The sequence below is a fragment of the Bubalus bubalis genome, chromosome 14 (genome assembly GCF_019923935.1).
Source record: "Bubalus bubalis isolate 160015118507 breed Murrah chromosome 14, NDDB_SH_1, whole genome shotgun sequence".
Taxonomy (NCBI): Eukaryota; Metazoa; Chordata; class Mammalia; order Artiodactyla; family Bovidae; genus Bubalus; species Bubalus bubalis.
In genome coordinates, this window is record NC_059170.1 from 26390491 (window position 1) to 26415112 (window position 24622).

At 44.9% G+C, this 24622-nt stretch overlaps 1 protein-coding gene across 2 annotated transcripts in view; it reads left to right on the plus strand.

Moving 5' to 3' along the window:
• ZNF831 (zinc finger protein 831) overlaps positions 1–24622 on the plus strand; it is a 95767-nt gene that overhangs the window by 30261 nt on the left and 40884 nt on the right. Inside the window, exon 4 of one of the 2 annotated variants that reach the window (XM_045162665.1) lies at positions 9776–9927. In XM_045162665.1, coding sequence (XP_045018600.1) covers positions 9776–9927 — 152 coding nt within the window. Of the gene's footprint in view, positions 1–9775; positions 9928–24622 lie in introns of those variants that run through there. The other variant, XM_045162666.1, reaches the window with a different exon arrangement.

Consider the following 24622-nt stretch of genomic DNA (forward strand, 5'->3'; position numbering starts at 1 on the left):
ATCTATCCCCTAGATGTGAATGACTATATTATAGGATGTGTGTATCCATTTATATATCCATCTACCCACTCACATATGTATGTATGTTTGCATATCTATATCTACCTATCTATCAATATCTATCCATCCATATACCTACCTACCTTGTCTATCTATTGATATCTGTCTGTCCATCCATTCATTCATCCGTCTACCTTGTCTATCTATTTATCTATCTATCCATCCATCCACCTATCTATGCTGTCTATCTATCTATCAACCTGTGTGTTCTCTCCTTAAGAAAGAAGCCCATTTTTAAATTCATGCCCCCATTTTCACTCCATTTGTCTTTAATATTCTACAGGAAATTAAATACTGTGGCAGAGATTCCCCTATGGGTCTCAGCTCACAGAGTATTGTGAAACTCATGTATCAGCATATTCTCTCTCTCTCTTTGCTGTGCTGCACAGTTTGCGGGATGCATTGGAGAAGGAAATGGCAACCCACTCCAGTATTCTTGCCTGGAGAATCCCAGGGACGGGGGAGCCTGGTGGGCTGCCGTCTATGGGGTCACACAGAGTTGGATACGACTGAAGCGACTTAGCAGCAGCAACAGCATCTCCCCGACCAGAGATTGAACCTGGGCCCTTGGCAGTGAGAGTGTGGAGTCCTAACCACTGGACTGCCAAGGAATTCACATCTTTTTCTCTTTTTTTGAAAAAATAAAAACAAAGAAAAATACAGAAAAGTTTAGAAAATCTATAACAGATTCATGGGTGCTGATCCAGAATTAACAGATGTTAACATTTTATCATATTTGCTTCCGAGCCTTAAAAAAATAAAACAAAATATTACTTTATGTAGTATTTAAATATTACATAAAATAAAGGAAATAGAACAAAAAGATAACTATGTAGCTTTATATGTTTGGTGCTATTTCCATCCATGTGTTCATACCTTATAATCAATGTATCCACTAATATATAAATTGTTTAGTATCTTTAAAATATATGTGTATATTTATATATATATCACATTGAATTTATCATCTTGCAGTTTGATGTTTCAACTCCATATTGTGTTTTTGAAGATATAGCCATGTTGATACATTCAGATAAAACTCATTCATCTTAATTGCCATAGAATATTCTATCCCGTGAGAATAACACTTTGCATTTTCCATTCCCCTATTTATGGACATTTAAATTGTTTTCAGTTTTTTGTGTATGTGTTAACTTTGCCATGAACATGCTTATGCATGCCTCCTTAAACACAATGCGAGAGGCTTTCTAAGAAATATACCTTAAAGTGGAATTACTGGGTTATAAGATAATCACACTTTCAACTTGACAGTGTGAGAGTTTGCATGCTCCCATATTCTTACTAATGTTTGTCAGGAGCAGACTTTTCATGTTTTGCCGACCCAGAATGTGTAGGATTGTGTGTATACCTAGAATTGCATATATCCTTTGCCTGTCATACATAACTACAGGTACTTCCCAAGTCTGTTATCTGATGTTTAAGCCCATGCATTTCTATTTACCCACAAAACTGTAAACATCCTGCCTCTTCATTGCCTTTGGCATGTCAAGTCTTTCTTCTGGGATTGTTTTCTTCTGTCTGAAGCATATTCCTGGGAACTTCCTTTAGAGAAGAAAAATTTCACTTTTTATGAGTCTGAAAATGCATTTATTTCATCCTTGTTGTTGAAAAATATTTTTGCTGTGTCTCCAGTCTTAGTTTCACTGTTATTTCCTCCTAATCCATCAAAGCTCCTACTGCATCATCATTTAGTTTCCGTTTTATGGAGAGAAGTCAGCGATTCATCTGCTCATCTATCTTTTGAAGGTCTTTTTTCTCTGGCTACTTTTAAAGATCTTCTTTAATCTTTGGTGTTTCATACTTTTACTTTGATGTCTCCAGATACACGTCACTTTAAATTATTCCATTAGGAATCCCTTGGGCTTCTAGTATTTGTTTCCTTGTTTGACATTTTGTGTATGCAGGCCCAGTCGTGTCCAATTCTTCTGTCCGGGGGATTTCCCAGGCAAGAATACTGGAGTGGGTTGCTATGTCCTCCTCCAGGGGATCTTCCTGACCCAGAGACTGAACCTGCATCTCTTGTGTCTCCTGCATTGGCAGGCAGATTATTTACCAGCTGAGTCACCAGGGAAGCCAGTAAGCTGAGGTTTTGGGAACTTTGTGGTGGGTTTCTCCAGTAATTTGTTTTGCTTCTGCTAGGTACCTGGGAGCACCCATTGACCACTACTTTAAAGAAAATTCTTACTTGTAGTTTTTTCCATGTCCTAGTGTAATGTGAATTCAGATTGCAAACCCATGAGAAGATAGACTCAGTGTTATAAAATTAACAGGAGAGACTTTTGCCCTCTTTACTCAGTGATAAGATTGGAATTAAAAAAAAAGTTCTCTGGGCTGGTGTCGGGGGTAGGGTGCATTATTCTTAATTCACCGAGATATTGAGGATATAACCTCTGAGGTCTCAGCTTTACGCAGGACAAGAGGTTGGGTCTTCCGGCCACCTCTCACACAGGGTAGATTCTGGGTTTGAATTCTGCACCCCACACTGCCCCATCAGACCATGAACACGGAACAACGGGCTCCTGTGGTTTGGCAAATGCCCTCAAAATGAAAACATTCTCACTTTTTTAGGTTTCTATTTTCACTTGGGTTTTGACTTTTAAATATATCTTACCTCCTAATCAGAACACCAGTACATTTAAATATAAGTTGTAAACATTTTCATATTTTAATCTGCATTTTTAGTTGGTTTCAGTATCAGGGTAAATAGGAAGGTGGGCAATCAGAGTAGCTAGCCCACTGTACTGTGGAAATGGGCTTCTTATTTTTTAACCTTGTTTATGCTTCTCTGGCCTCCATGGTAGCTCAGGCAGTGAAGAATCTGCTTGCAGTGCAGGAGACACAGGCAGCACTGGTTTGATCCCTGGATCGGGAAGATCTCCTGGAGGAGGGCGTGCAACCCACTCCAGTACTCTTGCCTGGAGAATTCCATGGACAGAGGAGCCTGACAGGCTACAGTCTGTGGTGTCGCAGAGTTAGAAACAACTGAGTGACTAACACTTAACACTTAGACTTCTCTGATCATCAAGAAGTTGCATATTTTGATATAGTCAGATGGAGCTCCCTTTTCCTTCATGGTTATGACTTTCTGATCTTGTCTAAGAAATTTTTCCTTACTGTCAGTCTCCCAGGGTCACAGATACAAAATGATATTCTCATGTTCTTTCTTTATCTGTATTAACATGAAAGAAGGGTTTATTTTTATATTTACGTAGAAAACAACGGACCTTGGGTCAAATTTAGCTCTTGACTTGTTTCTTTATACCCTTGTGAGGAAGGTATGGTTTCTACATTTAGAAAAATGCATACAGGCATATATGTATATATACACATATATTTGCATAAAAATATATAAAAATGTATACATATATGAGCTTCCTTTGTGGCTCAGACGGTAAAGAGTCTGCCTGCAATGTGGGAGACCTGGGTTCAACCCCTGAGTCGGGAAGATCCCCTGGAGAAGGAAGTGGCAACGCACCCCAGTACTCTTGCTTGGAAAATCCCGTGGATGGTGGAGCCTGGCAGGCTAAAGTCCATTGGGTTGCAAAGAGTCAGACATGACTGAGCAACTTCACTTTCACTTTCATATACATATATATAAATATGTATTTATTTATGTGTTAAGTTGCTTCAATCGTGTCAACTCTTTGTGACCCCATGGGGGGCCCAGGAAGTTCCTTTGTCCATGGAATTTTCAAGGCAAAAATACTGGAATGGTTTGCCATGCCCTCCTCCAGTGGATCTTCCTGACCCAGGGATTGAACCTGCATTGGCAAGGAGATTCTTGACCACTAATGCCGCCTGGGAAGCCCATAAATATATGTGTGTGTAATATATATACACACATAAAAATATGTGGTAGAGACTTTATATGGCTTGTAAAGTCTAAAATATTTATTATCTGGACCTTTACATAAAAGGCTTATAGACCCCTGGTCTAATCCACTTTTTTCACTTTTTTGCTGTATTTTAACTTCCTGTGTATACTTGGAGTTTATTTCAGGGCCCTCTATTCTGTTTCACTCATCTCTCTGCTACCATCTCCAAATATGTAATGAAAATGGGTGTTTTCATTAATGAAAGTACAGGAGTTAAGGGAGAGGGATTAGAAAAGACAGGATCTGTCTTCAGAGTGGAAATGGGAAAATGTAAAAAGTTCATACTTGGGCACCTAATTGCCCTGACGTTAACTAGTAGAGGTATAGAGATTCTGAGCGTCCACAGAAAATGTCTCAGCCGTGCCCAGAGCAGGCACTGGACCATGGAATTGGATTTTATTGATTAATTTGTAACTGTGTACAGTGCTATCTGAAGCATGAAATGCTCAGAGACTGGTTCTAGGAAGCTCCTGACAAATGAACAATGAATTGTGAAGCCCTGAGTGAATTGGGATGAACAAGGAGGAGATTGGAGGTTATGTGGGCAAAGGGCGCTTTATAAACCCTAATATGCCCATTAATCACGGAAGCGGAGAACACAGGAGAAAACATTGAGGGCAGAATTCTCCTAATTGATGGTGTTTTTCCTTGTAAAGCGGAAGTTTGTGTGTCTGCTCACTTAGTCATGACATACTCTCCTCATTCAATGAGATAACTCTGAGGTGAGTTGTAGGCAGAGACCTAGTGCTGAGGCTCTGTCATGCTCTCCACGGCACCAGAGCCCTGACTCCAGGTCCTGTGTGGTAAGGGCGCTGAGGATCTGCCGTACCTTCCCACCGTTTCTGTTTGCTTTATTACTCCTTGTAGGATTAAGGGAGGGTCACACGGCAGACCACGTATTCCTTCTCTGGGATCAGCACGTATCAAACCTGCAAGTCTGCCTCTTGGGATCTACCTTCCAAGACTTGCCTGATAGAAAGGGCAGTGGCAGTGGGGGTCAGAGTGGGGTTGGAGCAGGCAGGGTGTTCAGTGGCTTTCCACCAGCATCGAGATACATGACAGCCCTCCCTTGCCCGCTTTCGTGAGCCTCCCAGTGGACTCCAGAAAAGTTGATATCCATTGCACTTGTGGCCTTGGTCCCCTGGTCATCAGGGCCCCAGCTGATGCTGACCCAGAGCAAGAAGGCTTCTTTCTGATTGGTCTTTCACGAGGTCTATCAATGAAGATACTGTGCTAATCTTACATAAGTTATGTTGGCTCTTAAAGGAAGACCTACAGAGAGAGACCAAGCGAGCAGAGGGTGTGTCAGGTATGAGTTGGATTTAAAATCTGGCCCTTAAATAGCCGACTCAATGACATGAGTTTGAGCAAAAGGACAGGGAAGCCTGGAGTGCTGCAGTCCGTGGGGTCACAGAGTCCGGACACGACTAAAGCAACTTAGCATGCACATGTATATTTGAGGAGGTTTGGTAAATGCACCCAAGTGCCGCTGGGGGAAATAGGTGGGCAGGATTGAGAGGAGGAGGAGCAGGGATGACCCTGGAATCTTGCATCTGAGGTTGGGCTCCCCAGAAGCAGGGCCTGAGATGGGGATGTTGGTACAAGTGGTTCACCTAGGGAGGGTTCTCAGGAGCTCGTGAGGGGTGAGGGAAGCAGGCCAGGCGAGGGAAGAACTCAGAAGAGATGTGGGGTCGGATGTCCAGTCGTGCTTGACCCCCCAGGAGCTCTAGAGTGTGACATGTGTCACAGAGATTGTCCTGCTCTGAAGCAAAAAGACTGGGGTCTCACATCCAGTGACAATGGCTCAGGGCCCTTCCTGGGGGTGTGCACACTCCTCCAGGCCTTCCAGGCAAGTCGGTTCCCACTGGCCAAGGGCCACCCTCTTGAGAAGATGGTAAGAATGCGTCCCTAGCAGCTGGCACCCCAACAGCTGACATGGATGAGTAGCCAAGGTGGAGGCAGTAGCTGAGGCACTCGTGGCACCTGCTGGAGCATGAGGTGCCTTGCAGGACAGTGATGGTGAGCTTGCAGTCCTGCCCCATCCTGGCTGTCCATCCCAGGGGGATGCTGCTCTAGGAGGGGCGCTCGAACAATGTTCTGGAGAACCCAGGAGAGAAAGAAATTGAGCTTTCCCACGATTAAACAAAATTTGCTTTGAAGATAATGCCAAAGCCTACTTGGGCTCCCCCCCAGGGCCAAAAGGGTCTAGATTCCACTGCAGTGAGACCCAAGTCCAGAGGCTGCAGCTCTCCTGGCAGTCTCCTAGTTATTTCCATCAAATGCAGTTCTTCGCTTTTGTCCATTTTCCAAAAGCAGACCTCCCTGCAGTTCAAACTGAGTCATTCTTAACATCTATGAACTCGTGTCAATTACCCGCTGACTGGGGACAAAGGTGACCCACGGCACACAGGTGAGGAAGGTTCCTGCATCCCCGCACCATCCTTCCTGCCTTTGTCTCTGTACTTGGAAGTCACTCTCCCCCAGGCCTGCAGCAGCCCTGGCTGGTTTGACGGGTTTATGATTAGCAGAACAGCAGCCCTGTGGCTCTTCACCTGGGCTCAGATCATACTTTCAGGATCCTGAGGTCTTGACAAACAGGGACGGGCTGCTTCAAAGAACCAGGCAGGCACCCATGGGGAGTGACAGCTCCTGCCCAGGGCCAGGGAGGCAGGAGTGCTTGCAAGTGGAGCCTCTTCCAAACACGAATAAGATGAAGAAAAAGTCACTTTGTCCTTGTTGCTGCCATGAAAATCAGCGCCCAGGAGGATACGGCACTCTGATCTTATTTAAAATTCTGCCAATGGCCCTGGTGATGAGGGGACTGCGGCTAGATGTTGGCAACAGCTCAGACAAATGAGAAAGAAAAATCACCAAGCAGGTTGCGTCACCTTCCTCTGCAACCAGGTGGTTCTTAGCATCATGGTGGGAACAGAATTCTTGTAAACTGAGCCTTGGGAAGGGAGACCTTGTAGCTTGACCAGGCAGCCAGAAATGATGCAGATTTCTTTTCAATGAGCTGACCACCAATAATGGTCAAAATGGTGCAGGGACCTGAGTCAAGAGTCCGGTAGCAACTGGCTACAGGGTTGAGAGTCAGGGTACATGACAGGTGTTTGGTCTGTCTTTCAGTTCCTTCACCTGCCATGAGGGGGTGCTAGACTAGCTTGCTGGTCTGCTTTTGGCTGCACATTCCTTACTGGTAAAACATTTTTAGCCTGCACCCAAGAAATGCATGGAGAAGGAAATGGCAACCCGCTCCAGTATTCTTGCCTGGAGAATCCAGGGACAGAGGAGCCTGGTGGGCTGCCGTCTATGGGGTCGCACAGAGTTGGACATGACTGAAGTGACTTAACAGTAGCAGCAGCAAGAATGCATAACTGTTTATTTACCAGAGAAGGAAATGGCAATCCGTCCAGCACTCTTGCCTGGAAAATCCCATAGACGGAGGAGCCTGATAGGCTACAGTCCATGGAGTCGCAAAAAGTCAGACACGACTGAGCGACTTCACTTTCACTTTCATACATATGTTCTACTCCCCTAAAGTATTATGTACATTATAAAGGGCATGCAACAATAGATATAAGAAACTCCAGGTGAAAATAACTGTAAACAGAAGCTCAGTATTTAAAAAAAAAGTTGTTGAAGTAGTGTTGATTTATAGTAGTGTGTTAATTTCTGCTGTACAGCAAATTGAATCAGATTATATACATAGGCTTTTGCGGCTCAGCAATAAAAATTTGCCTGCAATGCAGGAGATGTGGGTTCAATATGTGCATGGGGAAGATCCTCTGGAGAAAGAGATGGCAAAACCCACTTTAGTATTCTTGTCTGGGAAATCCCATGAACAGAGGAGCCTGGCAGGCTAAGTCCATGGGTGGCAAAAGGAGTTGGACACGACTTAGCAACTAAACAACAACTGTATACATTGTTTGTTATATTCTTCTCCAGTATGGTTTATCACAGGATATTGAATATAGCTCCTTCAGTCCCACCTTGTTGTTTATCCATCCTACATATAATCGTTTGCATCTGCCAATTCCAGACTCCCACACCCACCCTAACTCTTGGCAACGGCAAATCTCTTCTCTCTGTCTGTGAATCTGTTTCATAGATAAGTTTCCATTTGCATCATATTTTAGATTCTACATGTAAGTGATATCACATGGTATTTGTCTTTCTCTTTATGACTTGCTTTACTTAGTATGATATTTCCTAGGTTCATCTATGTCACTGCAATGGCATTCTTTTATTCTTTTTTACAGCTGAGTAGTATTCCATTGGAGAAGGAAATGGCAACCCACTCCAGTGTTCTTGCCTGGAGAATCCCATGGATGGAGAAGCCTGGCAGGCTGCAGTCCATGGCGTTGCACATAATCGGACACGACTGAAGCGACTTAGCAGCAGCAGTATTCCATTATATATATAAACCCACACCACATCTTTTTTTATCCCCTTCATCTGTTGATAGATATTGAGGTTGTTTCCATGTCTCAAGTATTGTGAATAGTGCTGCTAAGAACACAGAGGTGCATGTATCTCTTCAAATTATGGTTTCATCTGGATATATGCCTAGGAATGGGGTTGCTGGATCTTATAGTAGCTCTATTTTTAGTTTTTTTATGGAATCTCCACACTGTTTTCTATAGTGGCTGCACCAATTTACATTTCCACCAACAGTGCAGGAGGGTTCCCTTTTCTCCACACCCTCTCCAGCATTTGTTATTTGTAGACTTTTTAATGAGGGCTGTTCTGACTGGTGTGAGGTGGTACTTCATTGCAGTTTTGATTTGCTTTTCTCTAATAGTTAGCAGTGTTGAGAAGCTCAGTATTTTCTTTCTCTGCCCTTGTTACACACCTGCCCCTCCCCCCGGGATGTGAAGGCTCTGTTTTGGAGGTTAGACCAGATGACCTGGAAGGGCTTCTCCATGTGGAATGTCTGTGCTGCCCAGTTTTTTCAGTGGAGACCCTTTGGACACAACCAGTCCAATAATGGTAGCTACTAGTCACTTGTTGGAGAAGGCAGTGGCACCCCACTCCAGTACTCTTGCCTGGGAAATCCCATGGACAGAGGAGCCTGGTAGGCTGCAGTCCATGGGGTCGCTAAGAGTCGGACACGACTGAGCGACTTCACTTTCACTTTTCACTTTCATGCATTGGAGAAGGAAATGGCAACCCACTCCAGTGTTCTTGCCTGGAGAATCCCAGGGACGGCAGAGCCTGGTGGGCTGCCGTCTATGGGGTCACACAGAGTCGGACACGACTGAAGTGACTTAGCAGCAGCAGTAGCAGCAGTCACTTGTGGCTAATGAAATTGACCAGAAAGCTCAGTTCCTCAGACATATGAACTACATTTCAGTCACTACAGAGATGCCTATGGTTAGTGGCTACCATGTTGGTCAATGCAGAGTATAGAAGGCTTTCATTACTGTATAAAGTTCCACTGGACAGTCTGTCACATGAGTAGTCAAGGTCATATAATTCAGTGTTTACAGCAACTGACCTTGAGTAAGTCCGTGCTGTGTGCTAGGTGGTGTGGGAAGTATTTTCCAGGTACTGTCTCGTTTCATGCTCGCAAGAGCTGCCTGAGTTGTGCCCTGTGGTCATTCTCACATCCTGGCAGGAGAATGAGGACTGGAAGGAAGAGGGGTTCCCGAGAGCTGACGAGCTGCCTGGACCTCATGCCCTTTGTGCTCTCCCAGACTCTGCATGGGGACCTGGACTTTTCTCTCTGGGCATCCCGTTTGGAATTTCTGTGCCCATGAACTCTAGGGCACAGGCTTTCCACGGTGCTCATGCTGCCTGTGCTTCTCGTTCCCCAGGTACAGAGGGAATTTCTTGCAGAGCCGTGTCCAGCTGAGAGTCACTAGACTACGGAAGCCACACTGGGTTCTGAGAAAAGATGGCCACCCACCCCGAGCCAAGGGGCCGGACCCATGCAGGACCCAAGGGCAGGCTTCTTCAGAAATGGCAGGTAAGACTTGTTCTCCTTGGAGATGGATCCAAACTGGGCACCTGGGAACATGCTGCTGGGAATGTGAAATGAGCAGAGGCAACTGTCCTTGCTGTCTGAAGCCTGACATCCAGCAAGGGTATTGATGGCTTATGGGGTGATGACAGAAGTGTTACCTCTGTGGGGCGGGCAAGACCCTAAACTGGGTGGGGATATTGGGAATCAAATATTGAGATGCAACAAACATCCTTGAGTATGGAGGGCCTGAGTCAGAACTCTGGGTGCCTCCATCTTCCCCCCATCTTCTACTCTGAAGAAGAAGCTCACTGGACTCTTTCTGCAGGGCCACTGTGAGGCTAAATGGGTCAATGGATGGGCTTTCAAGTGAATGTGAAATAAAAGTAGCAGGAGGAGTTGTAATGAGACAGCGGCTGGGAACATTGCTTCCATGGGAGGCTTACAAAAGGGGCTCTTCGTGATGCTCGGAAGTAAACAAAGGATGAACTAATGGAGACTGCTTCCTGGAAATGGGCTATTTTAAGTTGCAATCACTGGGCAAATCACTTAACTTCTCTGGACTGCAGTTTCCCCTCCTTCCTCCCTCCACTGGGCATTCGTGAGCCCAGCCTTAGCCTTGTGGGCAGTGTTTTGATGGAGTCAGACCAAGACCTTGTGTGAGAAGGTGGTGGGGTCCCATATGGCCAGTGGTGACTGAATTAACTGTCTTTCATGGCTGGTTGTTGTCCATTTGGCTCAAGGGCTGACCCTGGGTTCTGTCTGCTGGTGGGGACAGTTGGTTAGGGTCCCCTCCTCTCAGTCTCTGTGAAGCCCCACCACCCCCTCAGGAAGATAGTGCTTCCATGCTGCCCCTTGAGCCCTTGCCACCCCCTCCCCTTGCAATCCCCATGCCCTCTCCTAGGCAAGGATGAGGACTCGTTTGTTCCCTCAATGAGAGTTTAAGTCAAAGTAGGTATTTGCTCCAATGGATGACCAGTTGTAGAAGGAAAAGCACTGTCTTCTGATGGAACATCAAGGGTTAAGACCTCGGTGGGCAGCAGGCTAGACAAAAATGTAATCAGGGGACTGGGCTTTGCCCTTTCTTCATTTTCTGTGACTCCTCACGTTGAACTCCATTACTTGCCTCCTTCTCAAGGAGATACAATCCAGGGACCTGCTCATTAGGTTGTGCTTGGGTGATACCACCCCCAAGAAAGCCCAAAAGAACCCACCAGAATTCTACCAGTTGCCCCAAATGGCAGTGCTTTCCCACCAGCTCTCTTTCCAGCACCATAGAGAGCTGAGTCAAGCTGGTCCTGGAAACTCACATCAGCTACCACGTTTCTATTCCTAAGTTCCATGCAGAACTGAAAAGGAGAAGAAGACAATGCCTGCCCTTGATAAATGAGGTACAGGGTAAAGACAGACAGACAGACAGGCTCTCTGTCCATCCTTTGCTTCAATCATGTGGGGAGTGACCCTGGAAGTCAGCGAGCTCCCTCCTGGGAACCTTCTGTCTGTAGAGAGGACGCTGATAAAGGTCTTACCCCCACAGTGGCTCAGGGTGAGGGTCGAGCAAGGTCGTGTACAGCAAGGAACTCTCAGACTCTAAAGTAGATGAGAAATGTTGATTCTTAGCTCTGGAGCATAATAAGCGTACGTGTGTAAGGTCTGGGGTTTCCCAGGTGGCTTGGTGGTAAAGAATCCACCTGCCAATGCAGGAGACATGGGTACAATCCCTGGGTGAGGGAAGATCCCCTGGAGAAGGAAATGGCAACCCATTCTGGTACTCCTGCCTGGAAATCCCATGGGCAGAGGAGCCTGGTGGGCTACAGTCCATGGGGTCGCAGAGAGTTGGACATGACTGAGGGACTGAGCACGCACACATGTGTAAGGTCCGGCATATGCTGAGTGCTGAGAGCATGTGGGGTGCATGGCACTCAGTGTCCCTGTTGTTTAGTGAAGGATGAGGTCAGTGTTTCAGGGAGGAGCCCAAGGGGGAGATTTCTCAGCAGAGAGACGGCTTCTTCTGGATGTTCAGACGTAGGGGGAATAGAACGGATGCTCTCTGGATTGGTAAATTGCTTTGGGCTGTGGAAGAAATTGCCACAAACGCGGTGGTTTAAAATAATAACAATGTATTATCTCTCAGTTCTGGATGCCAGAAGCTACCAATCTCTCCAGAGCCTCCAGGAGGGGATCCTACCCAGCCTCTCAGTTTCTGGGGGCTCCAGGTATCCTTGGCTTGTGATTGCACCTCTCCAGTCTCTGTTTTCATCTTCACACAGCTTTTCTCCTGTGTTTCTGTGGGTCAAATGTTCTCCTGTCTTTCTCTTATAAGGACACTTGCCATTGGACTTAGGGCTCACTCTAAATCCAGGATGATCTTACCTTGAGATTCATAATTTAATTTCACGTGCAAAGATGTTTTCCCAAGTAAGGTCACAGTCACAGGTTCTGTGGGTTTAGGACTTGGATATATATGTTTTGGAGGGATAGGCACAATTCAATCACGAACCACCTCAACAATTTTCCCCCGGTCTGAGAACCAACAGAAGGAACCTCAAAATGTGTTTCTAAGTGGAAAAGGCAGTGGCATGCATGGACACTCATCGTCTGTGCTCTCCTTGTATGCAAATGGCTCTGGCAGGAAAGTTCTCTATAAACCTAAATCAATATGTATTCATTAAAACAGGATCATGCAGCCCACCTCCCAGTAGGACATATTCACACGTGCAGGCATGTGGTCCAAGTGAGCTTCAATCCTGAGACTGGTGTGCTGGGTCAGGGGGCTCCCTTAGCTTCTCTTTGGGAGAAAGACCTGGTGGCAGTCTGGATGAGGGCAGGCAGGCCTCCATATGTGGTTGAAATGCAGTGCCCACCTGTTGGTCCAGCCCTTTGCTCTGCCTGGGGAACTGTCAGCCCAAAGCAGGGAGCTCTTCTCTCCTCCCGAGAGGGTGGGGGCATCTTTCATACGTCCTCCAATGGATGCGGTCGCTTCTTCCTAAGATGCACGTGTACCCACTGTGCTCATGGTGACCCAGGGGCCTCAGTACTAGTGGAGAGACCAGCTGGAAAGTCTCTGATCTTTCATGGTCCTCCTCATCCTGTCTTCCCTTCAAAAGCTTCTCTCGACCTCAGGGACTAGCCCTGCCACTCCGTGTTGAGAACATCACACTCAGTAGCTTTCTGATCTCAACACCAGCCTGTTCTACCAAAATCCAGGGAATGGGGGATAAAACCAGCCCCAAACAGAAAAGAAAAATCAGAAACAAAATCTAAATGTGGAGCTAAGATTGGGAGGCCATACACAGTGCAAAGCCCACTGGGAACGTAGTCGCCTTCCACCCCCACCCCCATGTAGGTAATAATGTTGCAGCAGCAGAGCACGTGGTAATAACAGATGACTGTGCTTTTGTGTTTGTTGTTGGAACAGTTAGTTGAGCCAGAGGTCTGGGTCACAGGTGCCCATTTTCAAAGGGCTTCCTCTCCCACGATTATGAAGCACATGGAGTGTGTCCATTAAGGGCAGTAGGAGTCTGTGGGGTGTGGTCTAAGCATTGGCCCCAGGGAATATTAATCACCCCTCATTCCTGATTGAAGTGTCAAAGATGGATCAGGGATGTCGGGTAGGATAAACCAGCAAGCATGGGGTGAATGGGCCATTATGGACACCATTGCGTTGGAGGTGGGGTGGAATGTGTTAAAATAAACACCCCCTGGGAATCAAAGGAGCTCAGAGAGCTTACTGCCACCACCACCCAAAGCCAATATTTCACAGCAGAGTGACAGATACTCTGAAAGTGTTGGGTGTCTGAAGACGGAGTGCCATTAATAACTTCAAAGGAACCTAGAGATAGGCCTTGGTCACCCACGATTTACAAACAACTTTCTTGTCTTCTTTGACCTGGCAGGTCCTGGTTAGAGAGATCAGAGCTGGCTTCTTGGTGAGAGAGCTGACACCACTGTGTGTGTGTGTGTGTGTGCGCGTGCACGTCAAGTGTGTGCACACACGACTTTGTGAGTGCGTGCAAACACGTGTATTTTTGAGGCGGGAGGACCTGGTTTCCTCACACGACAATGATAGGGTGATTTGTCTGGGGTGACCTGAGGGGCTGTAACGTGGCGGAATTTGAAACCCAGAAATGAAATGGAGAGTAATCTTTTGATGGGGGTGCGGGGTGGAATTTCCCAATTCAAATCTGGGAAAACCTTTGGCTCTCATCCTTGAAGATCAGCTAAATCAGCAAAACATTTTCAAAGAAGTGGCCAGGAATACTTGTGTTCAGGGGCTGAAATAAGATGTTGTTATGGATTCTTTCTCCCTTTTATTTTTGGAGAATCTTCCTGTCAATAATTTATGAAGATGAGAGAGAGGATGTTTTTGAAAAATATTTTTTAAAAGGATGCTTAATTTCTCTCTTTCAACTATTCCAATAACTTGGGACTAATCATTCGAATTAACAGATGGCTTGGCAGTGAAGTCTTCTGCAAGCAGAAGGCCAAAGGAGTTATGAAGGATGGAGACCTAATTTATAAGATTTTATGATGATTGGCATCTTTGAGACTCTTCTGAGAACTGAACTTTTTATTTTATTTTTTTGACTTTCCAACACCACTGAATTTAATGTTCTTTTAAAAAAATTTTATTTTATATTGGACTATACAATGCATATGGTTGTAAAGAGTCAGACACGACTGAAGTGACTTAGCATGCATGTAGTTGATTTACAGTGTAGTGTTAATTTCAGGCTATAGATAGCCAAGTGATTCTGTTATACGTGTACATATATCTATTCTTTTCACATTCTTTTCCCATTTAGGTTATTATAGTATATTGAGCAGAGTCTCCTGTGCCATATAGAAGGTCCTTGTTGGTTATTTGTTTTAAATATAGTAGTGTGTCTATGTCAATCTCAAACTCCCAGTTTATCCCTCCCCCTCATCTTTCCCCTTGGGTAGCCATAAGTTTGTTTTCTATGTCTGTGAATCTGTTTTTCTTTTATAAATATTAGTAATATTGTATCTTTTAATTTTTTTAGATTCCACATATAAGTGGTATCTGGTATCATATGATATTTGTCTTTCTCTGACTGACTTCGCCTAGTATGATAATCTCCAGGTCCATCCATGTTGCTGCAAATGGCATTATTTCATTCTCCTGGTATGAATGTCACATGCCTTTTATTTATTTAAAATGTTTTCATATTCCTTTCTATGATGATTTATCACAGGATGTTGAATGCAGTTTACTGTTCTACACAGTAGGCCCTCGTTGTTCATCCATTCTATATGTAATAACTTGCAGCTGCTGATCCCAGACTTCCAATCCCCACCAGTTTATCCTCTAAGTCCCTGATTCTGTTTCTGTTTCATAGATAGGTTCATTTACGTCATATTTTAGATTCCAAATGTAGGTGATATGATAGGGTATTTGTCTTTTTTTTACATACTTCACTTAGTATGATAATCTCTAGTTGTATCCATGTTGCTGCAAATAGTAACATTTCATTCTTTTTCATGGTCCCATAGTATTTCATTGTATACACACACACACACACACACACACACACATATATATACCACATCTTCTTTATCCATTCATCTACTGATGGACATTTAGTTGCTTCCATGTCTTAGTTACTATAAACAGTTGATGCAGTGAAGACTGGGGTATATGTATCTTTCAAACTATGGTTTTTCTCTGGATATATGCCCAGGAGTGGGATTGCTGGGTCATATGGCAGCTCTATTTTTAGTTTTTCAAGGAACCTTCATACTGTTCTCCATAGTGGCTACACCAATTTACATACCCACCAACAGTGTAGGAGGGTTTCCTTTTCTCCACACTCTCTCTAGCATTTATTATTTGTAGACTTTTTGATGATGGTCATTCTGATTGGTATGAGGTGATTTCTCATTGTAGTGTCAGTTTGCATTATTCTAATAATTAGTGATGTTGCGTGAAAGTGTTTAAAACCTAAATTCAGTGATCCACCATCCAAGTTTCCAGCAAAGGAGTGAGGGGAGTTGGAAGTTTCTTTGTAGATTTCAAGTAGCCTTGACTTACCTGATACTTATCAAGCATAAGAATAGGAATGGTGTGTACAACTCTGAACAGAGATTCTTATACATAACATGTTTGACAACCACTGAGGGCAAGGAGGGTAAGCAAAGAGGCGATCCATCCATCCAGGCTGCCCTGACAACAAACAGCAGTTTCTAGCAAGGAATTTTCAAATGTCCCTGCTTGCCCATGAGGTGTATGCTGTTTAGTTTCTGCGTTAAGTGCCTGAAGTTGTGACGACGTCTTAATGGATTGGCTTGTTGGGGGATTAACTAAGATATTGGAGTTGTGTCTTCTGCGTGGTGTGGGAGGTAGTGTTTCAGAAATCAGGGTTTAGGTTAAATGTGCGATAGGTCCCTGCTGGAGTGGTTTCTCTTCTCACCTGAGCACCTATCTGCCTGATGCCATTTGAAGAACCGGGGGAGTTGTTTTCCATTTTGCGATTATTCCATGTAATTGACGTCAGTGAAAGACCATCTTTTGTACCTGAAGGGGAAGTTCACTACTAAGCCTTGTCATGAAAATGATCTGTTTATTTCCCAGGTTAGGGTCTTAGGGACTTAGGAAAGGAAGCTTTGCAGGTGTGTGTTGTGTGCCTGCTTGCACATTTGCCTGCTCACATTGGAGTGTTATTTTTCCATTAGAAAAAGTCACTGAAAATTCACACGTCCATACAAAATGGGTAAAACTACCTGAGCAAACGCCTCTACCAAATGATTTGCTTCTGTTGTGGTTATACAATTCCTGATGAGGTCACCGCTCCGAAAAGAACACTTTTCAGAACACGGGGAGCAGCGGGGATGAACTCAACATCATTCAATTCTATTTGCATTTCAAGTGGGACATTCTAGTCTCCAGGAGCTTAAAACTCATCAGCAATCAGCCTATTACCCTTTTCCTAATATCACAGTTATTGACCCTGGGCTGCAAAAAAGAATCTCATAATGAGATTTGTCCTGTTTTTGTGTTTATGTGCGCATTTCTTTCTCTCTAGTAGATGACATATCAGCTTTTATTTATTTTTTTATTATTGAAATCCTTTGTGTCAAAAGGACCTGCTCCATTAACTGAATCCTGTTCTATGTACTCTGATGTGCGGATACACGAAAACACTCCTTGGTATAAAGAGTGTTCTTATATATTTCCTTAGAAACGCATTTCGCGGAACTGAATGGAGAACGCTGATGTGGTTGAGGTTAATTATTCGGACTTTTGTGGGCACATTGGAAGTCGTGCTGCTTCTGCCGGTACACAGACTAAAATTGGAACGCTGAAGAGGAGCCCAGAGTGGCCCTGTGCCCAGATGACACATCTGAAGTCATATTGATTGAGAGAGATGCTTTATTGAACGATAAGAACTCCATCGAGTTTCTGGTTTTGCAATTTCCTGCAGCTGGCGTGGCTTCTGGCAGTAAACACCGTGAGATTCAGGGTAACATTTCAAAGTGAGATTTTAGAGAAATCTCCCAATAACTAAACTCAGAAGGCACTTTCAGTTCAGGAGCTGCACCCACATCTAATCCCCCCAACAGACTTAAGATGATTCATTTTCATTTTCAGAGGGAGAAACTGAGACTCAGAGTCTCCAAGTCATCCAGTGACCTGCTCAGGGCCACCCAGATGATGAATCAGGGGTCCATGGTGTTTCCTAAATTCAATTATTCATGGACCATCTTCAGAAATGTCCCATCTGCATGACATCTGTGTGATTATTTGCTTATGTGGTCCACTTAAGCTCACTGGCAAAACCCATAAATTCTTTTATTTTCAATAGAAACTGTTTATCAATGCTGGAAATGGAAAGCCAGTATCACATGCCATTAAGAGAATGTTTTCCTGGCAAATAAATTCTGTCTAGATGGTTGTGGGTGAGAGCCCTAGATACACTCTCTTTGCTTAAAAAGCGACCTGGAAGACTTTAGATATACATTAGCATCCAATTGGGACTTTCTTTCCCCGATCAGAGGGTTGTAGGGAGAACAACCTTTTCATTGGGTGATTGCATTTTATTTAACGCTAAGCTTGTGACTCTCCCCCTACTGGGGGTCTGAGTCCCTCCCTGGGACTTTCTTGTGCTGTCACATCTGCTTTCCTCTGTCAATAACATCCCATTGGCTTCTGCTGTCTTAGCTAGGATTTCCTCAACTCTGGTAAGGCCTTCACCTGTATCAATTTAAACTCTATGTTCATCAGAGTTGGGCTCTAGAAGCTGTGAACCAACATTCTGCAAAGACCCTTCTTGAAGACTGAATCTTTTCTGCCTCATGGGGGTGGGAGCTTAGTGGTGTGAGAGGTATCCTAGGCAGGTTCAAACTCTGCATTTATAAGTCTGAGATGCTGACCCAGAGCCTTCTGTGACCAAAGGAGGGATGATGGGAAATGCCCAGGGTGCAGAGAGGAGATGGAGGGACCAGGAGCATCTGAGACTTGGGTGGGGGCTCATCCTTCTCCTGAGGACAGTGAGGGGCCACTGAAGGATGAGGAGGGCAAAGGGCAGACCATCCATTGTAGGTGAATGTGGAGAAATGATTGGGGCAGATAGAGTGGATGCTAGGAGGCAGATGAAGAAGTTCCTGAAACAAGTTGGGCAGGTTTGTGTTGAAAATGAACTTGGAAAACAGGGATGCTCCACCTAGAGGAACAGAAAAGTTTAGTTTTTAATTATGTGAGTAATGATGAATCATGCATCTTTTAACACATTCAATTATGGTAATGAGGCTCATGTTCACTTTGACCACCACCCCCATTCCCCATGCCCCCTGCCCCCTCCAGATGAAACTACAGTTTGGGATAGGAAGGCACCTGCCAGAGTGTTGTTTCTGTGCATGTGTGTGTGTGTGTGTGTGTGTCTGTGTCTGTGTCTGTGTCTAATAGGAATTGTACAACACTACCCATCTCATTGTGCAACTTGCCTTATTTTACTCAACACCATTTTGTGGTCTTCCCATACTGTTAATACATACGGAGCTATCCCAGCCTTGTAAATAGGGACGGAGCCTCTCTGGGTGGGGCTGCTGTGACCTTAGGCAGTCATTCTCTTAACAGTGAATAGTTCATCTTATTGCCAGTACTTCACATGGAACTACTGTCCGTGACTCCCAGGCCCAGGTAGGGGGGATTTCTCTAGGGAAGACCCAAGAAAAATTGCTGAGTCTTTGTTATGTTGCACGTTTAAAATACTTTATTTTATATTGGAATATCATTGATTTATAATGTGTTAATTTCTGGTATACAGCAAAGTAATTGTTATACATATATATAAGGGATATATGTACCTATTCTTTTTCAGATTCTTTTTCCATAAGTTATTACAGAGTATTAAGTACAGTTCCCTGTGTTATACAGTAGGTCCTTGTTGATTATCTACTTTATGTATAGTAGTATATATACGTTGACTATCTACTTACGTATAGTAGGGTATATATAGTAGTGTATATATAGTAGTGTATATATAATCTCCTTATTTACCCCTCCCCTCTCTCTCCCCTTTGGTAACTGTAAGTTTGTTTTCTACATCTGTGAGTCTGTTTCTCTTTTGTAAATAAGTTCATTTGTATCATTTTTTTAGATTTCACATATACATGATATTATATGATGTTTGTCTTTGTCTGACTTATTTCACTTTGTAGGATAATCTTTAGGTCCATCCATGTTGCTGCAAATGGCATTATTTCATTCTTTTTTATGGCTGAGTAATATTCCAGTGTGTATATATACACCTCATCTTCTTTATCCATTCATCTATTGACGGACATTGAGGTTCCTTCTATGTCTTGACTGTTGTAAGTGCTGCAGTGGACACTGGGGTGCATGTATTTCTTTGAATTATTTTCTCCAGGTATATGCCCAGGTGTGGGATTGCAAGATCATATGGTAGCTCTATTTTTAGTGTTTTGAGGAACTTCCACACTGTTCTCTATAGTGAAAGTGTTAGCTGCTCAGTCATGTCCGACTCTTCGCAACCCCACGGATTGTAGCCTGCAAGCTCCTCTGTCCATGGAATTCTCTAGGCAAGAATAGTGGAGTGGTTGCCATTTCCTCCTCCAGGGGATCTTCCTGACCTAGAGATCGAACTTGGGTCTCGTGCACTTCAGGAAGATTCTTTACCATCTGAGCCATGGGGGAGGCCCATGTTCTCTAGAGTGGCTGCCCCAGTTTACATGGAGGAGGGTTTCCTTTTCTTCACACCCCCTCCAGCATTTATTGTTTGTAGACTTTCTGATGGTGGCCAGGCTGACCTGTGTGAGGTGATACCTCACTGTAGTTTAGTCATGTTGCACATTTTTAGTAGATATTTCCAAGTTGCTTTCTATTTCACATTCCCATCAGTACCATATTAGAGTACCTTTTCCTTCTTCGATCTTATCGAGCTTAAAAAAAAATCCCAAGATGTGTAACAGATGCTAACTGGAAAGCCTGTCACCAGGAGGGCCTTTCCACCCCAACCTTGCATCTCACTGCAGGGAGAGGGGGTCCACTGCCAGACAGACCGTGAGGAAGGCTGGCAGAATCCGGTGGAAAAAAACATGGAGGGGTGAATAGACTATCTTGTTTTGAAATCACAGAGAAGAGAGTTTCTCTTGACCAAACTTTAAGTCCTCTGGGTACAATTTGATGTTCTCTCCAAATATTAATAGATTTGTTCCTCGGCTGAGGCACGATGTCTCGGTCTGCTCCGAGAGAAGTCCGTCACTGCAGAGGACACAAGGCCACACAGGACTTCCTCTGTGCCGAGCCAATTCATTAGACCTGGTGAGCAATTTGCAGAAGAGATTAATTGATTTGCAGGCTGCTGAGCTCTGAGCATTACTCAGCTACCTCCCAGAATGCTCAGGCCGCTTGGGAACTCGACCGAGCAAACAGCAATATGTGAGGCTTTAGTCAAAACCTGAGTGGCATCTTCATCCCTCATTATGGACAGAAGCTGAAGAGATGAATGTCTCAGCCTTCTCTGGTTTAGTGTGGGATCTGGGGCCACAGTCCAGACTCCCGGAATAAAATGAGAAGGCTTGCAGAGAATATGATAGCAATGTTTCTTTTTGCAAGCTTTGACTATCCCCAGACAGACACCTTGCTTATCTTATTCTGAAATGCTGCTACCAGCAGTGGATACCTGTATCTTTGGGTTGTGAGGAAAGAGAGTCAATTTAAATTGGCCTAGACAGAAACAGTATCTCAGGGAACAGAGAAAGGGGCTTCAGGCTTGGCTGGATCTAGGGGTACGAATGATGTCACCCGGATTCAGTTTTTGTCCATCACTTGGATCTTCTCCTGGGGCATCATCACTGGTTCCTCTAGGACTTGCCTTGCCTGAATATGCTTGACTCCTTTCTGTAACCCCAGATCTCTGAGTCTAGGTGGCCTAGTTGGGAGCAGGTGTCTCTCCAGAACCAATCACTGGTTGAGTTGAGTGACTTGAGTGACCAGGTCTAAGTCACACATCTGCCCTTGTATGGAGGGATCAGTTGGGACCTTTAAGAGTAGAGGAGAGACAGTTTCCCAAAAGAGAGAGGGGCCCAGATGTCCAGACCACCTCATACTCATGGTTGAATGGGATTCAGCTTCTGTGTGTCAGAGTTATGCCCTTAGAGTGGGAAGAAGCAGAAGATGCCATGAGTACTCTCCTAAGGAGCTTGGGGACCAGTTGGTGGATCGAGACACCTTTGTGAAATAGATGAGAGTTCATATGCAATTAGTCGGGCCCGCTCTGTGCCAGGCAGTGTGTGGGAGCAGGAAGAGAGGCAAACAAGAACACGCCACGGCCCCTGTCCTTAGGGAGAGCCCAGTCTGGCAGAGGCAGCCGGCACAGACTGGTAAACAAGTCATTACACATGCAATGCGGTAAGCTTGCTGATATGATTAAGCTTCCAAATGAGGGATCCTGACAGGGCCGGCTGGAGCGGGGAAGGGAGAGTGGGCTAGCGTAAACAGGAACAAAACAGGAGGGGGCCGCGCTTCCGCCACACATCCCCATGGCCCCTCCATCCGGGCCCCCACTGCAGGGGGAGCGCGGCCCCCTACAGAGACCTGCAGCCTGTCACTGCATCATCCCTTTTTCTCCTCCTTGGATCATAAAGAATCTTTGCTATCCACAGTAAACTGCTGAAAGTGGAGGCGCGCAGCACTTAACTACTATTTACTTATTTATCTAAGATGCTAAGTGTTTCCCTTGGCAGTCGCTAATAGATTCCTGTAGAAACGGAGCGACACATCCTGAATTCCGATTTCTGCACCAACAGAAGTTGGGAGCACAAGAATATGAAGTGCACTCGTGCCTGGCTCCAGTGGGGAGGCCAGAGGTCAGGACCATAGAGTCATTTAAAGAGGTTGAGATTTGGAAAGATAAACTGTATTATGTTCAAAAATTTCATTTAAAACAAAAGAGGCACATGCCTTTGATCACAAACCTGAATTGGAGACTGTTCTGCTTTGGGAGGGCTTTCTGGAGACTGTCCTTACCTTGGAGTTGGGGGAGCCTCTTCTCAGCAGAACCCTCAAAAAGAGTCTTATTCTAGAATATTCTATGTTGAAGGACTGGTAGACAAATGGCATCAGAGGATGAAGCAAGAGGAGAAGTGATGATTTCAACAGACCTACCAATGGGGGACAAAACCATGGAGGGTTCCAGTTACCTTGTTGGGTCTTTCCTCTCTGACCTACACCTGGGACCTGATCTTCCGGAGGGGCCAGGCTGTTTTGCTTTGGGGGACAGGCGAGCCTTTAGAGTTAATTTTAAAGGTGAATTTTAACTAAGGGATTAGTAGCAAAGTGAGACCTGAATGGCGTCAACAACTTTTAAGTGATAAGTAGACCAACTGGATTGAGTCACAATGAGAAGGTCATTTGTAAGCCTCAGTTCCTTTGTAAGCCTCTTGATTACATCACAAAGGAAGTCCCCCTTTCATGCTAATACATCTTTAACACCTGCCTGACTAAGTCTTGAGAGAGCTTGGGTTTCAACCTCTAACTAGAATTTGAGAACTAGGTTCTGTTTTTTTTTTTGTCTGTAGATTTACAGGTACCCTCTTAGGACAGATACTTCATCCTACCCAGTTGCTTCCTACAATAGACCTTGGAAAGCCAAATAATTTAAAAAATGCCAAATGCTCCTTCTTCCTCCCTCTCTTTCAGCCCCTCATTTGGCCAGTAGTAGCGCAGGGCAAGAAAGTTTGTTTCTGGAGTCTGAAGAATTCAAGTCCTGACTTATCTTCTCACTACTTCCTTGGCCAAGGTCATCCTTTCTCTTTCCCTCAGATCCTCATCTGTAAAATGGGGCCATGTCTGAGTCCATAGGTATCAGAGACTCACTGACCTGGCACTTGAAGAGCCCATGAGGCCAGTCTAGATAGCCCACTCATCTGTCCACGGGACTGGCAAGATACCCAATCTACATGAGATGGTGAGTTAGAAAGAGGCTGTGTCACCCATTGAAAGGACTTTGTGGGTGTCCCAGTGGTTATCCTGGCTGACAGTGGGGGCTGTGGGTTATCCTTCCACCCAAGTCTGGGAAAGACTTCTACAGGTCAAGGGGATGAATCAAGGAACAGTGAAATTCAGATGGGGAGCTAGGTGGTATGGATTCCGTGGGTTCTCAGGGGCACATGAATTTATGCACTTGGGTACAGATGGCCTGTGAGCGAGACTGGCCCCAAAGGTAGCGGGGACAAAGGGATTTGAATAATCCTTTGGGTTCTGGCGCCTTCCTGGCACTGAGTTCTGCTTAGGGACACTGCCTTTCTCTAAATAAATGCATTCACTGTGGCCTTTGCCCCAAGGTTGGATGCTGGCAGGGAGCACAGGGGAATCGGGTCCAACAAGCTTTGCTTCCTGCTTGAGCACTGGAATTTCTTCTTCTAATTTTCAATATGGCCCCTTGGGGTCAGCAGGGGGATGTCAAGGCCATTCTCCATTCTAATTAGGAGTACTGCCCAAGTTCAAACATGGAGGAAAAGAAACTCAAGTTCCATTCTAACGTTTTTTTCTTTTGCTAAAACTCTGTATTTTTGCTTGTTTATTTCCCTAACTTCCAGAGACACGAAGAAGTAATTTTTGTGCCCCCACCCGCTCCGCACAGACATTAGCGATCATTTTCAGTCATTTCAGCTCTCCCTTTTTGCTACGAGGCACCTGGCATGCCGGGAATGGACAAAAGCTATTTCTCTAAGTACCCGCGTTTGAAATTATTAAGTGTTCATTAAGCACCCCCGGGTGCAAAGCACTCTCGGAGATGTTTGTTTCTCAATTTTCTATAATTTCCTGATTTTTTTCCCCCTTCGCAAAAGGCAGATTGAAAAATGAACTCAGTGCATCTCAGTCTCTGAATCATAGTTAATGTACGACGCCCCCTCTCATAACCGCGCTGTTTTTCTTCTGCCTCCTCTTGTCTCCTTTCTTATCAATCTGAGATAAAGTTCTTATTCTTTTTAACCCCTATTCCAGAGTTGGGGTTGGTGGGGGTGGGGGCTGGAACTTATTTTGCTTTGTTCTCGACTCCCTGCCAGGAAGAAAGGAGTGCAAGAGCGGTGACCAGCACTCGCCCGGACTGCGGGTGGGCACCTCTGATGGGCATTTGGGCTGCGGGCGGCTCTGTGGCACCCGAGCAGGTGCATCAAGAGAGCTGGGACTCTGCTCCCCGGGGGACCTGCCCCCCAG